The sequence below is a fragment of the Laetiporus sulphureus genome, assembly GCF_001632365.1.
Source record: "Laetiporus sulphureus 93-53 unplaced genomic scaffold LAESUscaffold_38, whole genome shotgun sequence".
NCBI lineage: Eukaryota > Fungi > Basidiomycota > Agaricomycetes > Polyporales > Laetiporaceae > Laetiporus > Laetiporus sulphureus.
The window spans coordinates 335925-350823 of record NW_024468547.1 but is presented as its reverse complement, the minus strand read 5'-3'; the positions used below and the strand labels follow the sequence as shown (position 1 = coordinate 350823).

Here is a 14899-nt window from a genome sequence, read left to right as displayed (position 1 = left end):
AGAAACAGTCTAGGCCGCTGTACCGTTCGAGGATGCTCGAGTGACACAGCGGCAAGGGATACAAAGAACACCTGGTGATTTCGGGCCAAGAGGCCGGTATGCGGGATTACGTGTGCGGAGCCACACGCTCCCATGGATGTGAGAATGCGACTTGACGAGCGCGAGGAGAGTTTATTCATAAAGTGTGGGCGAGGATGATTGTTTAAAAGGATTCGCTCATCAGCAACGACATTAGAGAATAATGAGTACAGCCTTGAGGGCCAGAAGGACCAGGGTAAACGCAATTCTCACGGAAAGGCGAGGCGGCGATGCGAGCCCTGCATTTGATGCTACCTTGAGTAGGAAAATAAAGCCTCTCTAGGCCCAGCGCTGCAGAGATGTGGCTGAAAACACAGCGCTCCACGACTTCAAAATCTGTTCAAGCAAACTTGATCGAAGTTTCCTCGTTGTAACTTAGTCAGAAAAAAGCTTCTGAGAATAGCTAGCAGCATGTAAGGAACTTATGCAGTAGAAAGAGGTCGCGAGCGGAAAGACGTTCGAATTCGCGGCTGGGGGGAGCTCGAGCCTGAAGAGCACGAGTCTTGGTGGCCACACCGCCCATCCACGTGACCTCTTTGTCCCAAGCGCCTTGCTGTGGCGTTGTCGAGCCGCGGAGTCCCTATCCAACTCTGTTTACCCATCTTGCTTGCTGCTAGTGATGCGCACTACGAGTATTCAAAGCTTCACAGATCAATGGAACCTGCTCGGACATTTCAAGTCAAGTCTCCTTCTGCGTTTTGACGGAGTGGATGCCCTCTCGGACCCACTGTCGCGAGCGCGCCGCCGATAGCGGGACAACATTCAGAACAACCATTGCACTTGCTATTGCAGACCATTGTGCTAGGATGTTATCTCGGATAAAGCAAAACGGAAGGTTGGACATCAATTGGAGGCTCACCCCTGAAGAGTCGAGACGCGGGACGCAGTTCAATAGCCCTGCTACTGAGTGAAGTGCGGGATGAGGCCTCGCGCCTTTTTCTCCTGAAGACCACGCCGCTCAAGGTTAACGCTGTGTGAGTGGGTATTGCTCATCCCAGTAGTGGCATAGCTTTCTCCGCAAAACCTGCTGTCAGATGTTCTTTGTAGCGACTCTCCTGACTGAAGCCTTCTCGTTGCTTTGATGTCTCATAATGCGTACCTCAAGCGTGCGGCATCTCAGCATCGCTTCTCGATGTTCCCTACCCTGTCCAGACGTTGCATGCCTGCTCAGTTAGTGAGCTTATATGGGGGAGGGGGTGCCTGCTCACGAGATCCTCGCTGTCCTTTCTATCCTCTCCGCCTGTAACGGCAAAGGCATCCTTTTCCAACCTTCTGTCTCTTTCTCACAGCCCACTAGCATGGCAAAAGGGATTTCGAACGAGAAAATGCCTTGGCACGCATGTAATTCGCGACGTCAACAAGCGGTTCATAATAACGTGTCGCGGAGATTTGACACAAGGCGTGCGCTATTCGTCAAGATTCAGACAGATTTTTCTCTTGTGCGTAACAATATTCTCACGCGCTGGGTGATGCGAAGCCTCATCGGTCATCAAAGAACAGCATAGCAACCATAGGTCCGTCCGAAGGATGCGGCAGCACTGGAGCCTCGCTGCGGCTCGGTGGCCAGACCAAGCTTGTGGCCAACCGCCAAGTTGTCATAGCTGTCAAGTTGCGGAGTGCTTTCCATTTGCTTCCTATCTGCCGCTAGCGACACCTATAAATACGGACAGGCTCTTTCCCAACTAATTTACGCAGCATTGCATTGGCATGAGGCAGAATTTATTCGGGCTTTCGCAATACGGCCGCCGGCGCGAGACGTGATTGCACTTACTCGCTCTGCTGTCAGCTACCCCATAGTTCGTGGTGTATATATCACGTTCCGTTCCAGAAAGTTTACCCGTATAATACCGCGTGCTGCGATATCAGCGCGGTTTCTCGGATTAAGCAAAGCTGGAAATGGGGTTGGGCATTTACAGTCTCCCCTGAAGATCCGGACAGACTGGCAAAAAAAACAATACGTATCTACAACGGCTGGACTGCGCTCCTCCAACTCTGTTGCGGTCAGAATTTGTCGCGACAATGTACACAGATCATGCTGGCTACGACATTCTTTCCTGTGCGCCAAGATCCAGGATCGGAGAGCATGGTCACGTAATGGTCGGTCACAATTGCTTCGACCACTTTGCTGTGGCCTACTTCAAGATCCAGGTACGCGGTCCCACTTTCGATCGAAGGCTAACCCTTATAATGACTATATGGGCGCCCTGTCAGACAGGCTTCTTCGGCGTCTTGGCTCTGACTCGCTGTCGCGTAATGTTCCATTCCTGCGTGCCGAAAATCTGGCTTTTATATCTAGATCGGCCACGTCAACGGTGCAGAAGTCTTTCGCAGTAAAATTTGGCGGTAGGGCCATATCAATATTTTGACGGCGTTGAGAATTATTTTATGCAGATCCGACATTGCTCAGCGCGACCAAATTCTCCGCGGAGCATTGAGACGTCGCAAATGTGAAAATGTATTCTTTGAGGCTTTGTTGATTGCCACGAAGTCCGTGATTTCTCGTCGTCTAGGCTTAAATGTTTGTATTGACCGAGTCTTGGACCTCATGTCATAACGCGTGCCACGTATGGCCCTTCCGCCGATCCCGTCGGTCAATGGGTTCGCGGAGTACGTGCCATTCGACGCATCTATACTCAAACGGAATTTGTCCTCGGAAGAAGAGTCACCATTCTCTCTGGAACGGCGCATCACTGGCTCATTACGGATGCTACGATCGAGGAGCGATGAAGTTGTCGTGACACTGTCAAAGTGTCGGCTAAATTCTTGGGCCACGAAGAATGACTCTGTAAGGCAAGTCAGGGCCCAAACGAACACTTTGGCCACACTCACACTCATTTCAAGAGCGTTCCTAGCCATGTCAAGGCCGCGTATAAGAACCTCTATAATCTCCTCTCCGATGCTGATTCATCTTCGCTCCCTGGCACAAGAAGCCGCAGCCCTTTAACCGTGGCCCATCCGCATTTGCCGCCCCCCTTGCTTCGCGAAATGTTCTATCCTCAGAATCCCTTCGACGATCTGTCCTACGACACGTTCGACCCTCCACGCCCTGTGCAGTGTCAGCAGCCCGCAGCGCAGCCTCTGTCCGCATGCTCCGTCTTCGACAGCATGCCGGATCCTTCATCAAGTGTGATCGCTCTCCACCCCGCAGCCGGATCAAATACCGTCGAATTCTCGGAGGATGTCTGGAATCTCCTCCGTCCGGCGCCCCAGCAATCATATTGGAACGGGTACTCTTCCCTTCGAGAGGCCTCTCCTGCGCTGCCCAAGCTTTCTGGTCCCATCCCTCGTGAATCCCAGTCACTCTTCTACGGCCTCTATTTCATGGTTCCCTCGCAGCCGGCTGAGAGCTATGCCTCCTCATTTGAACTCGACCAGTTCCATCTCGACTACTTCCTGCCTATGCTCGACGAAATCCCGCCACCTCCTATCCATCCCGGTTCCTGTCTTCCCTTCGGCGACAACTCGCTATCAGGCTATTCAACGACGAGCAGCAATCCCCTACAACCTGTATATCGGCAGGAGGCTATGTATCTTCCACAAGCATCGTCTTCGGTCCTCTCCGAAGCGACTAATACGTTCGACCAGGACTTCGTGCCGTTCCCCGACGATTGGACCGCCTGGGGCCTTTATCAAGAGGATCCGCATGCAGTTCACTCGATGTTTCCTCCATTATCCACATGTAATACCTCGCAAGCAGGTCCCTCGCATATGACACCGTACACTGTACAGGCATCATCCATGGCGCAGACTCGAGGGAATCACCCATCGGTTTCGGGACATCTTCCTCCCGCGCCGCTCTTGGGCCCATGGAACCCCTTCAATGAGAAGCTGGACCAAGATCATGCCTCTTCTCTTCTGCCATTGAATCGCACATCTTCAAAGCTGTCGCAGGGAGCAATTATTCCGCCAAACTATCTAATGCCATCGTCCTCGGCTCACTCAAATCATAAACCGCCCCTCTTGCCGTCGAACATCGACGCACTGCCCGTGACGCGCTCGCAAATGGAAGCATATCCCGCACAGGCGTCATCCTCAGTACACATCCGCGAACAGGCGAAGTATCTCCCGCTAGCGATAGCTCACGAGGACTTTGACTATAAATCACGAATAGTACCCCCACAAGACCCAAGAATGTCCATCAGAACGCTGATTGCTCCGGTCTCTGGTATGGCTGGAGAAGGGAAAGAGAATATCATGCCGACGCGGAAGTTGCGGTCCAGAGCTTTCGAATTAACAGACTCGACAAGGTTCTACAAATGGCAGAGGAAAGGACAGGTTCCTGTAAGTCCTTTGCGTTCACATCCTACTCTCTCCTCCTAACTCGTTGTTATATTCTCAGTACCATTGCGAAGTCTGCAATGAGAACATGTCACCAGACACCAAGACTGTGAGACGACATCTCGCAACACTGTCACACCTGCGCAGGGTGGAAGAGAGACAAAACGACTTAGAGGCATCTTCAGGCTCATTTCAGGTAGACTCTGGCAAAGAATCGTCGGAGAATATCAAGCCCCTCTGTTGCGAGCATTGCGGGAAATGGTGAGTCAATCGGCGTAGAGCTCTCGAACGCATAGCTTATCTGGTCATAGGATCAGGTCCAATCGCTGCGACGTGCTGCGTCGTCATTATAGGACATGCGCAGTGTTGAAGAAATCAAAGCAAAGCGCTTGAAGTGCTGAAACATCAGAAGCCTAAGACACACAACTCGCCATAGCTGACCTCAAGCTTTCGTCTCATTCAAATACCCTTTTCCCAGTCTGCATCGATGATCCTCATTCTCTGTATTCAGTTGTCTAGCATCTGCATTATCATGCACACCTGGAAGATTTAACAGTTAGTCCATCTCTTTAGTTCAGAATTTATGTCATGTATATCTTTGCACGCCTGGAGGATAACTTGCATCAATGTATTTGTTCATCGTGACGCTTTGAGTCTTGGGAATCAGATAACGCTACATGTAGTGGAAGATGATCAACAAACTCAAAATTAAATGCCTCAGCAGTATACGGACAACGCAATGGACAAGAGGCTTGCTGAAGTTATTGTTCAGACGGGTCGGGAATCTGACGAGGGGATCATATGCCTCCACAAGCACCGTTTTTGTTCTTTGTCACTGGAAAAGAAAATGCACTATAAAAATAGCGTCGATGACAGGGTATACTACCTGAAATCCTACCGCTACAGCTACAGTATTTCAAGCTATATTTTCTGAAATAACCGATGAGTCCATGTGGTTGGCTCAACTTCGTCGATGTCAATTGGCTGAGTCAAACAAGCTAGGTTCTGCGAATCAATAATCGTCCTGCAGGCGCTTCCAGATCATCACAGTGACCCACAATCATGAGCACGATGAACAGACGTTCCATTGTTACCAATTGGTAGCGGTGACGTTTTATACAGAAAGGCCAGTCATTTATGTCTTATTTCTTTCAAGGTTTGTCCCATTGGCGTAATGAAAGGTACAATTCTTGGACGATACGTTGAAAGAGAGTTATCCCTGTTATAGATAGCGTTCCCGTCATAACAGGATGACAATGCTATCTTTGAAGTCTCGTTTCCGGCGATACGCCAAGAAATGATACGCATTCATTTCTTTTCGTATACTCGGCAGCCACCACACGTCGAAATACATTACTACACATCTCATATCAAACCTTTCCTTTCGCCATCCGGACCCTTGCCAGCAACTTCGCCTTGTCTCCTTTCTTGTTAAAATCGCCTTACTGATAGCTGATCGTGACCGAGGAGGAATCCGTCGACACCGAGGTCAAGACCTCGCCATCCTGCTCGATATTGATAAGCGTCGCGGTCGATGGGCCAACGGTTTCTCCATCGTAGGTCGCTTCTGCATTGGTAAACGTAACGGTGCCGAAGTCAGCAAAGGCGACGAGTGAACCATCCTCCTCATAGTCCTCGACGATCCATTCCGCATTTTCCTCGCACAGAGCATACGAAGAGCTCAGGTCCTGGGTCACCGTCTGTTCCGTCGACAGGTTCTCGATGTACGCAGTGCCCGACGTCGTGCTGCTCGCCGTCACGGTAAGCTGTACAACATCTCCGGCACTGAAACTGATGCCGGAGAAGTCGTAGGAGACTTCAGGATACCACTCATACCAGGCTGTTGGAAGTATCATCAGGACGACGCAATGCTTTAGGGCGAACTGCGGCTGGCGTACCGTTATACGAGACGTCGCCGTTCTCGTCGACCGTGAAGTCGACACCGGTCTGTAGGATGGCATTCTGGCAAGTGTCGCCATCGATTCCGACCCAAGCAGCTGCCGAGTATGTGCCGCCCGAACTGCCACTAGGCACACTGGGAGTGGGGACCGTAAATGTGCCGGTCACGGCTGTGAATGATCCCTGTGCCGAACGGTAGATGAGTCCTCCGCTCAAGAATATGTCGAGCATCCTAATGTACCTCTGATTCAGCGTAAACCGCGCCAGCCCAGTTGGGACTGTACTGTACATCATTGGTGACGTCGCCAACTATCGATTGCTCGATGACTTTAAGAGGTTGCGAACGGTGAGAGCCTGTGGCGCGGCGGGCAATGCGTTCTGCCAGCCTGGTGCCTCTGGGAGCGGCAACAGCGGCTGTAGCCAAGAGCAAATAGCTGAAAAGAGAAGCACCAAACATGACGATGAGGAAAGATGAGGGAAGTATGCAAGGACGCGAAGTGTTCGAATGAGACTTGATGCAGGAGAGGAACCTGACGAGCTAGACGTACCGTGCTCCTCTTTATACTCTCATGATGCATATTGCTCAATCGAAGCAAGAGCCGGCCATCACAGCGCGCCTTTCGGCATGTCATACTTCATCTCTCGGTGCACCATATGCCACATTCCTTCTGGAGAGCGGACGAGGTGCCAAGCGAGGTCAAGGGCACAGCGTTAAATGTGGATACAGGCACGAAGCATGATGTGTTTGCTGTTCACTGAATGCCAGGACTGGAAGCAAAAAGACCCGGTATTTAGATGGTTATTGCCAATAACTGTACAGCACGCACGTTGCATGCTTGGATTGGCAGCAAGAAGACCTGCTCTTTAGATTGTTATTGTCAATGACTGTACAGCATGCATCTTGCTTCTGTCAAACACGATCATTGATGAGCATTAAGAACCGGAAAGACAATAACAGGTGGTCTTAAAATAGTCCTCGGTCGGAATATTTGAACTGAAAATGCATGCGCTGCAGGACGCAAATGGTGGCGCAGGCTTCTGTGTCGTGCATCACATTTTAAATAAGAACTGTCGTTGTCATATATGCACGAGCGAGTGTGTATATACTTGGCAGCCCACAAACAATTAAATTCTGGGACAAAGGAGGGTAGAAACGCCACTCGACGAGTCCACTGAGTGGCTCTCTAATGCAACGTGAATGTTGACAGGATCTGGTCAACGTTCACTGCGGGGAAGCATGGGAAGCTGCAGACACGACGAACTGTGGATGCCGTACGCATCATGCTATATGAAACTGGACAGCATGATTACCTTGACCCAAGTTCCAGGCCGTTCTGTATCACCGCCTACTATCGCGGGTGCAAATGCACTGAATGAAACACTCCTCCCCAAACACGCACCAATTCTGCATGATCCGCTGACAACACTAAGCGTTGAACTGGCAGTGCGACAGCGCGTGAGCCATTAACCGCTTCAATCGCATACGCGCTGAATGACAGTGGAATAGAATCCGAACCACCACGCGCTCGATGAAGCAGCCCCATTCGGTCCAGACGAGGAGGTGCAGAAATACGCGCGCAAAACAACACTCTTCCATTGATGTGAAAACGTGGCATAGGGATTGCAATAGAAGATAGCATCGGAACAAGGAATGAACGATCACATCACATGTATAACAAGCGCTGTGCCATGGACGTTCCCTTGAAAGAAGAAATGCATAGGTGCATTTATGGAATGTGCCTTGTTTCATGGACCCTTCCTCCGCTGGAGACAAAAAAACGTTCGACTTCGGACATCAGCGAATAAATACGTACCGATGCTGAATTCGAGTGCTGAGCGCTGATGACGGACACCAATATAACCAAGGTTGAGGAATCACCGGGACATGCGGGTGACCCGGCGCACAGTGCACTCAAGACGGCTTGATTGCAGCCACATATTCTGACGGCATCTGAGAGTTCATATAACTTGTGCCTGAAATGCAGCCGAGCTTGGTCGAAGGATGGGGAATATTTGAGGTCCAATGCGAGTACTAGGATTGCCGCAGTCATCATCAGCCTCAGACGAAATCCCTGGGCGCCTGTTCCTCAGGGCCACCGTCGCATGGTCACGTGATGTTTGCCGGTCACACTGGGAGACGATCTACTTATAACTTGCTTTACTATAGTATGACAAAATACCTAGTTCCCAACTGCAACATCAATCAGCCTTTTTTGACGCATCATTATCGCCACCAAACCAATTTGTCGCGCAACCTTCCCCTGCATCTTCGAGGTGTCGACTTTGTCTGCACATGCGCTAAGCCTCTTATACTCCTTACACTAGCTCCGAAGAAGATTGCTCGGAAGGTTGAAATCAACGGGTCCGAAAACGCACCCTGCCATTGATGTCACTCACTGTCTCTATCGGCTTTTATGGGCATGGCTTACGAAAGGCTTGATCCACGGCTAATGATTGTTGTCAGATTGCATGGATATTCATGCCGCGATAACATACAAGTTCACAAAAATTGACCACACAGCTGTGGGAGGCTAGAATATCGTATGGGACATGGCCTTTGGTTCTTTCAGAAATGATGTAACGATCTTCCAAATGTGTTTAATAGTGAGACCGGACTCGCAACACAATTATCTGTACTTATAAGAACAATCAGGGCGAAGCATGTACACACTTCACGCCAAACTTCTCATACTTCTACTGTGCATGCACATGTCATCGAGCCAATCGATGCACCAATAACCTGCGGCAAAGCTCCCCTTACTTGATCCCTCCCTTGCTACGCAGCTGCATACGTGTCTTGCCATTTGTTCGCACACGGTGAGCGTCTCATCAGACCGTGCAGAAGCACAGCAGTTGACTCTGAGACAGCACATTCCCTGTATCGCTTTATAGCAAACCACCTAGTAGGACGGAAAAAACAAATACATCCGTACAAGAAAGCAAAAGTCATCATCTCATCAACATCGTAAGTCCACGCGTTTCCGTGCTCCCAAAAAGGTTCTTTTTCTATTATGATGGGAACCTCTCACACGTAGGTGACCGTGACTGACGAAGAATTCGTCGACGCCGAGGTCAAGACCACGCTGTTCTGTTGGATAACGATGAGCGTGGCGTCCGACGGGCCGGTAGTTTCGCCAGAAGCGTAAGTCGCGTAGGCATTCCGGAAGGTAACGATGTCGAAGTCGGCAAAGGCGACGAGCGAATCACCCTCCTCATAGTCCTCGACTATCCACTCCGCATTCTCCTCGCACAGAGCATACGATGAGCTCAGGTCCTGGGTCACCGTCTGTCCCGTCGACAGGTTTTTGATTACCGCAGTACCCGACGTCGTGCTGCTTGCTGTCACGTTGACTTGGACTGAGTCGCCAGCGCTGAAACTTATGCCGGAGAAATCGTGAGCGTAGTCAGGGTACCATTCGTACCAAGCTGGCAAGTGAAATGTCAAATCAGGAAGCCTCCGAGCTCAAGGCCACTCTTGACGCACCATCATACGAGACGCTACCGCCAGAGACGGTGAAGTCAAGGCCAGTCTGCAGGATGGCATTCCCGCACGTGTCACCGTCGATGCCAACCCATGCTGATGCAGAATAGCTGCCGCCGCCACCACCGGGAGCGCTAGGAGTCGGGACGGTGAACGTGCCAGTGACAGCGGTGAATGTACCCTGCGGAGTGAACAAGTCAGTACCTCCGCCAGAATATACACAGGCAATGCTCGACGTACCGAAGGCTCCGCGTAGACCGCACCGGCCCAGTTCCCGCTGTACACCACGTTGGAAACGTCCGTTCCCGTGGAGTGCTCGACGGCTTTCAAGGGCTGCGAGCGGTGCGTGCCCGCAGCGCGGCGTGCAAGACGGCTGGCCAACCCACTACCTCGAGGGGCTGCCAAGGCAGCGGTGGCCAGAAACACGTAACTGAAGAACGCCTTAGTGAACATAGCGACGAGGGCGATGCGAGGACACGGTGGTTCGAAAGGCCTGGTGGAGCGAGAGGAACTTGATTCAAGCATGACAATTCATCTGCAATTTTATACTCATGCGAGTAGACCCCCCCGCCCGAGAAGCCACCCGCCACGATGCTTCGCCACATGCCCCTCCTCTTTCTAGCGAGGACACGGATCGAGCACCACGCGGGTCTTGGCAGCATACCCGACGATGCATATGCTTGCATGCGAGAGGTATGGTGCAATATCACGATCGCATGAGAGGGATGTCACTGAAAATGCCTGGCATTGCGCAGCCGCTATCAATCGTTGATACGAGCACTGCAATAAAAGACGCTTCTGACAAAGAAGGTGGAAGAGGATTGATGCATGCAGCATTGAAGCCACTCCAGTCAGATGCGCTTGAAGACGATCGTTCAGAATACAGGATGAGATCGCATCGCTTAGAGGAACAATCCAGTAAGCTTACTGCAAGTTGCGGTGCCGAAGATGAAGCCCTGATCACATCAGAGCTGCTCAGCTGGTCTCGTTGCAACGCCCGAACTGGTGATTGAGAACAAACCAGCAAGTGCGCTTAGGACTCGGCTGCTACGCTTCTATCTCGGCAACGGCGCTCCCGTGGCCTATGCGAGTCGGTAAGAGATGCGAGACATAAGGCGCGTTAGCCACGGATATGGGCTGCAAGACCATCAAAACTGCCATGGAAACAGGGAAGGCGAAGAGGCAATGAAGAGCCGCCGAATGACCGGATTTGTAGACGCGCCCCGCAAGCTCCTCCCGAGAGCGTGATCGGCAAAGCCATTCTGCGGGTATGTTTGCATGTTTCATTATTAGATTGTGTCATGCGGTGCAACAAGAGGAGATCCATCGCGGTAGTTGGCCTTAGCCGAGATGCCTGTTTACGTTGCTTGTCACTTCTTGAGCCGCGCTCGCATACCATCGATGCGCCATTCGCGAAACCCAGAACGTCGGCAACAATGGGCCTCCATTGGCACGCGACAACTGGTTGCAGTATTGTGCTCTCATGGATGTGGGGATTAGACACGAGGAACTCGCTAGCCGCAGTATTATAGCGATATTAAAATATATCAGCAGTGCGTCTTTCAAAGCGAAAAGATGACGCGCTGCACGTTGACGTCCATTGTATTCAACCGCGTGCAATTTACGAGGGAAGCGCGCGTTCGTTGCATTGACCATTGATCGGTGATTAGCGGTCCAGAGGGTAGCGGCCTACAACTGAGCTCTTCAACTTGCGACATCGGTGGGAGATAAACACTATCTTACATGTGACCTGTCGAACGGAGCAGAAAAGTTGATCCGGCGCGCGTATGTGTTTCTTTGCCGCCGGCAAACCGACGTGCGGAGAACGCTGAAAGGCTTGACTGAGCACTAAATTGGGAATGCATGCGACCATCCTCACTGGTTCGAGAGCATCTTGTGAACAAGCTCAGAAATAGCCGGCCCAGGCTAGTGCGGTAAGCTGATGCAGGGTCCATAACGGCAGGTGTCTTGTAATCTTGAAAAGCGATAACGGTTCCTTGAAAAGGCGCAGAGCTGGAGGCTGTCTCCGATGCTTATGAGAGGCGAACGTAAATTGCTTCTGCGGAGCGGGGCTTGAACACTGAAGCTACTAGGAAAAGCTACAGTACGCCGAAGCGACCTTGAGGAGAGCACTTGGTCTCCGGCCCTGGGATGGAGAACTGTATTGGGGCGGGCAAACGAGGTCCGAAGGCCGACCATGGAAGACCGTTCGTTGATCATTGCAGGAGTCATCGGAGAAATGCAGCATCGTATGTATGTAATGTTGATCATCGATCTAAAAAAGCCCCTGTTTGAGCCGGTACGCGCTTGACCTCGTCTTGCAGGTTGGCGTAGATCGTACACATCATTCTATGATAGATTCTCTGGCAAGAAGTCTCTCCTGGCCTCGGCTACGGTCCATGTGCTTGGTGAACCCATGATGCTGAACGAACGATCTCGACCCAGAAATTGTCAAGACCATGCGGGTCGTAACAGCATCGCGAAGGTGTTCGGTGATCGTGAGCGGTCCTGCCAGCGTTATGTCTTTCTCAGGGGCATCCATATCTGTGGAGCGACAACTGGCCAGAGGACCGACAAATCCGTGCTGACCCGATGACAAATGACGGGCATCACAGAAGCCCAACCCACCCGAGCACATCGGGAGGGTGGACCTAGGAGAGGAGGGGGGGACATTACCGTTCGAAGATCAGATGGTTCTATTTTGGTCACTTCGTATTTATAAACAATGGGACTGCTTCACCGTACTGCTTTTTATTCTTCAAATTGCATTATTTCCGAGGTGCTAAGGGCAGTCAAACAAGAGCGGCTTACCTTTCAGCCGTACTTGAGTTCCTTGCGTAGACATTACCGTTTGCCACCAAGTACACATACAAGCCCGTTTGGACGAGCGCCTACTGGCCGAGTCGTCCTGCATTCCGTAAATTGGGCGACCGTGAGCATCTTATCGAGACCCGGAACCATGCTCTGTGAATGTGCATCGGAAATCTTCGAGGGACCACCGAACATCTCATGCTGATCTGATCGTGCCCGAAGCCAGTCATCCCGAGACAAGTGGCGTGCTGACAATTCGAGCTTCAGGTAATCCCGTTCATGATCATTTGATACTCGTATTCATCGAAGTATCTTGTCGTACTACAGGGGGTTCCCTTGCAATGTTCCAAATACGCAGAGTGACGCATACAAGCGGGACTTTCCCGAAGTTCGTCTTCACGCAATTGCGTCCAAGCTCCGTGCGTCGCCGTCGGATCGCTGTCTTTCGCCCTGATCGCGCTCGATATGTCCGCCCCTTTCAGTCCCAAGTCTCCGACGAAGGTGTGTTGCGCAAGTTCTGAGATGAGACCGCAGGAGCAAGAGGTTCTTGGGCCTGTTCATGTTCTGTCCAGGCGAAACGGGGGAATCTCCAGGTGAGGTGTCAATCAAGATGAGAGCAGCACCGCAGGCAGCACATATAAACGGGTGCTTCGCACGCACGAGACATCGGGTGAGGCTTCGAGAGCATGACCGACGGTAAGGAAGCTTACGAGGGAGTACTTGCCGACCGCGAGCTCACTTAACGTCCAAGTGATGCAGAGATTGCCGGTTGAGATTTTTTTGACCATCTGGCTCGCCGTCTCGATAGCACAAGCAAAGTCGATATGCGGATTGCAGACTACTCCAGCTGTCCAGCGTCGCGAGAGTCCTGAAGACTGTTAGCGCTGCTGCCGTTGTAGTGTCCGAATCGATCCAAATACACGAACCAGTATCAAACCGAACTGACCTCTTATTGAAGATGATGTCACCAGCCAATCTTGAGTACTGTAACCACCAACAGTTCACCGCGGCATGCATCACCTCAAAGCTTTCGCCTCTCGTCTCGGGGAGAAAGCAAGCTCGACCCCGCAGGGGCCCCTCGCTCCTGAGCCCAATGTCCAAACCTACTGGCGGGCCGACTTTTCCTCCCTCGACGCCGTCGCGCGCGAGTGGGAGTATGAAACAGGTGCTCACGGCTGGGGCAACCAAGAGCTTCAGAACTACACCCCTCCAGGGCATAATACCCTCGTCACTCCCGCAGGGGAGCTCGTCATTCTCGCTCGTGCACGCGCCTTCCGCCCGCCCGAGCCGCCACCGGGGCAGTACACGAGCGCGAGGCTCACGAGCCGGCAGACGTTCGCGCGCGCGAGGGGCTATGTGCACGCGGTGCTCGCCGTACCGTGTGCGCAGGGAGTGTGGCCTGCTTTCTGGGCGATGCCGTTCAACGTAAAGTGGCCCGACGACGGCGAAGTGGACATCATGGAGACGTGGAACGGCAAGGGCTCAAACGGATCGTGCCTTCACTGGGGCCAATACAATGGCGCGGATAACCAGAAGCACCGCGTGCGGGATACCCAGATGCCCAACATGGATGCCTTCCACGAGTATGGTTTCTCATGGGATGAGTCTGGCCACTGCGTCTGGTTCATTGACGGGCGGCCCGTCATGCGTGCGCAGGCGCCAAAGACGATCAGGCCGTTCGCCGAGTTTCAGGTAAGCAGGAGCCTCAGTGTGCATAAGACTGGTCTAATGGGAGATATAGGTCAAACTCAATGTCGCTATGGGAGGAAATGTGACCGGAGGGAGGACACCGGCGGATGGAGAGTACAGGATGACAGTGAGCTCTGTGGAGATGCAGGACCGCCCGCCAGGCGGGTGGGAGACGCTTTCACACATCTGGAGCAGCATTCCGGAGGGTAATACGATGTGAGTGGTGAGCGAGGGCCGTTTCAATCGGTATGTTATTTGATATCCATTCAGCGTACTTCACTTGTGTAGGATAAGACATGTCTTGCTTGAAATTCCAAATTATCTGCATCTGGCGTCCTGAATGTTACCTTAAGGAAGAATACAGCGGCCTCATGAAGCATGAATAGCCCTGTCAAACTTGGACGATCGATGCCGGAATGTCCATTGAACGGACGGTATTGTTCGTAGGCGAAGGTAAGGCATCGCGAACTGATACGCATGGTGTCGTCAGTAGTCCTTGATTACTGCTATCCAACACCAAATATTAACAGTACAATGCAGGCAAGTCGCATCAGGGAACGCGTCCTAGTAAATACCGAAACGTGGGACAAAAGATGTCCCGTTGGATGTTCTTGCCTTACATTTCATTCTGCCCTGCAGAACTCTGTTCGCTTTTGCGCATAT

The 14899-nt window shown here is 51.9% G+C and overlaps 4 protein-coding genes across 4 annotated transcripts; 2 read left to right on the top strand and 2 right to left on the bottom strand.

Moving 5' to 3' along the window:
• The first annotated feature begins 2806 nt into the window (after positions 1-2806).
• Positions 2807-4966, top strand: LAESUDRAFT_814568 (uncharacterized protein). The gene is made up of 4 exons (XM_040914601.1): positions 2807-2868; positions 2920-4359; positions 4418-4617; positions 4668-4966. The coding sequence occupies exons 2-4, from the start codon at positions 3064-3066 to the stop codon at positions 4747-4749; spliced, it is 1578 nt and encodes a 525-aa protein (XP_040761461.1). The 5' UTR covers positions 2807-2868; positions 2920-3063; the 3' UTR covers positions 4750-4966.
• A 531-nt stretch (positions 4967-5497) lies between these two features.
• Positions 5498-6787, bottom strand: LAESUDRAFT_729021 (uncharacterized protein). The gene is made up of 3 exons (XM_040909558.1): positions 6497-6787; positions 6255-6438; positions 5498-6196 (listed from the first exon to the last, which is right to left on the bottom strand). Exons 1-3 carry the CDS (start codon positions 6710-6712, stop codon positions 5799-5801), a joined length of 798 nt encoding a protein of 265 aa, XP_040761460.1. The 5' UTR covers positions 6713-6787; the 3' UTR covers positions 5498-5798.
• A 2338-nt stretch (positions 6788-9125) lies between these two features.
• On the bottom strand, positions 9126-10290 carry LAESUDRAFT_729020 (uncharacterized protein). Its single transcript, XM_040909557.1, has 3 exons — positions 9977-10290; positions 9740-9917; positions 9126-9681 (listed from the first exon to the last, which is right to left on the bottom strand). Exons 1-3 carry the CDS (start codon positions 10187-10189, stop codon positions 9281-9283), a joined length of 792 nt encoding a protein of 263 aa, XP_040761459.1. The 5' UTR covers positions 10190-10290; the 3' UTR covers positions 9126-9280.
• Positions 10291-13542: 3252 nt separating this feature from the next.
• Positions 13543-14562, top strand: LAESUDRAFT_814565 (glycoside hydrolase family 16 protein). The gene is made up of 2 exons (XM_040914600.1): positions 13543-14239; positions 14289-14562. Exons 1-2 carry the CDS (start codon positions 13559-13561, stop codon positions 14454-14456), a joined length of 849 nt encoding a protein of 282 aa, XP_040761458.1. The 5' UTR covers positions 13543-13558; the 3' UTR covers positions 14457-14562.
• Positions 14563-14899: the final 337 nt, after the last annotated feature.

Excerpts from the sequence above, each read along its gene's own strand:
- LAESUDRAFT_729020 (XM_040909557.1), bottom strand. The coding sequence starts at position 10,189 with ATGTTCACTAAGGCGTTCTTCAGTTACGTGTTTCTGGCCACCGCTGCC. Across the intron at positions 9,918-9,976 it reads CGGTCTACGCGGAGCCTTCG|GGTACATTCACCGCTGTCAC; the intron begins GTACGTCGAGCA and ends TTCACTCCGCAG. Across the intron at positions 9,682-9,739 it reads CGGTAGCGTCTCGTATGATG|CTTGGTACGAATGGTACCCT; the intron begins GTGCGTCAAGAG and ends TTCACTTGCCAG.
- LAESUDRAFT_729021 (XM_040909558.1), bottom strand. The coding sequence starts at position 6,712 with ATGTTTGGTGCTTCTCTTTTCAGCTATTTGCTCTTGGCTACAGCCGCT. Across the intron at positions 6,439-6,496 it reads CGGTTTACGCTGAATCAGAG|GGATCATTCACAGCCGTGAC; the intron begins GTACATTAGGAT and ends CGTTCGGCACAG. Across the intron at positions 6,197-6,254 it reads CGGCGACGTCTCGTATAACG|CCTGGTATGAGTGGTATCCT; the intron begins GTACGCCAGCCG and ends TACTTCCAACAG.
- LAESUDRAFT_814568 (XM_040914601.1), top strand. The coding sequence starts at position 3,064 with ATGTTCTATCCTCAGAATCCCTTCGACGATCTGTCCTACGACACGTTC. Across the intron at positions 4,360-4,417 it reads AGAGGAAAGGACAGGTTCCT|TACCATTGCGAAGTCTGCAA; the intron begins GTAAGTCCTTTG and ends TTATATTCTCAG. Across the intron at positions 4,618-4,667 it reads TGCGAGCATTGCGGGAAATG|GATCAGGTCCAATCGCTGCG; the intron begins GTGAGTCAATCG and ends ATCTGGTCATAG.
- LAESUDRAFT_814565 (XM_040914600.1), top strand. The coding sequence starts at position 13,559 with ATGCATCACCTCAAAGCTTTCGCCTCTCGTCTCGGGGAGAAAGCAAGC. Across the intron at positions 14,240-14,288 it reads GGCCGTTCGCCGAGTTTCAG|GTCAAACTCAATGTCGCTAT; the intron begins GTAAGCAGGAGC and ends TGGGAGATATAG.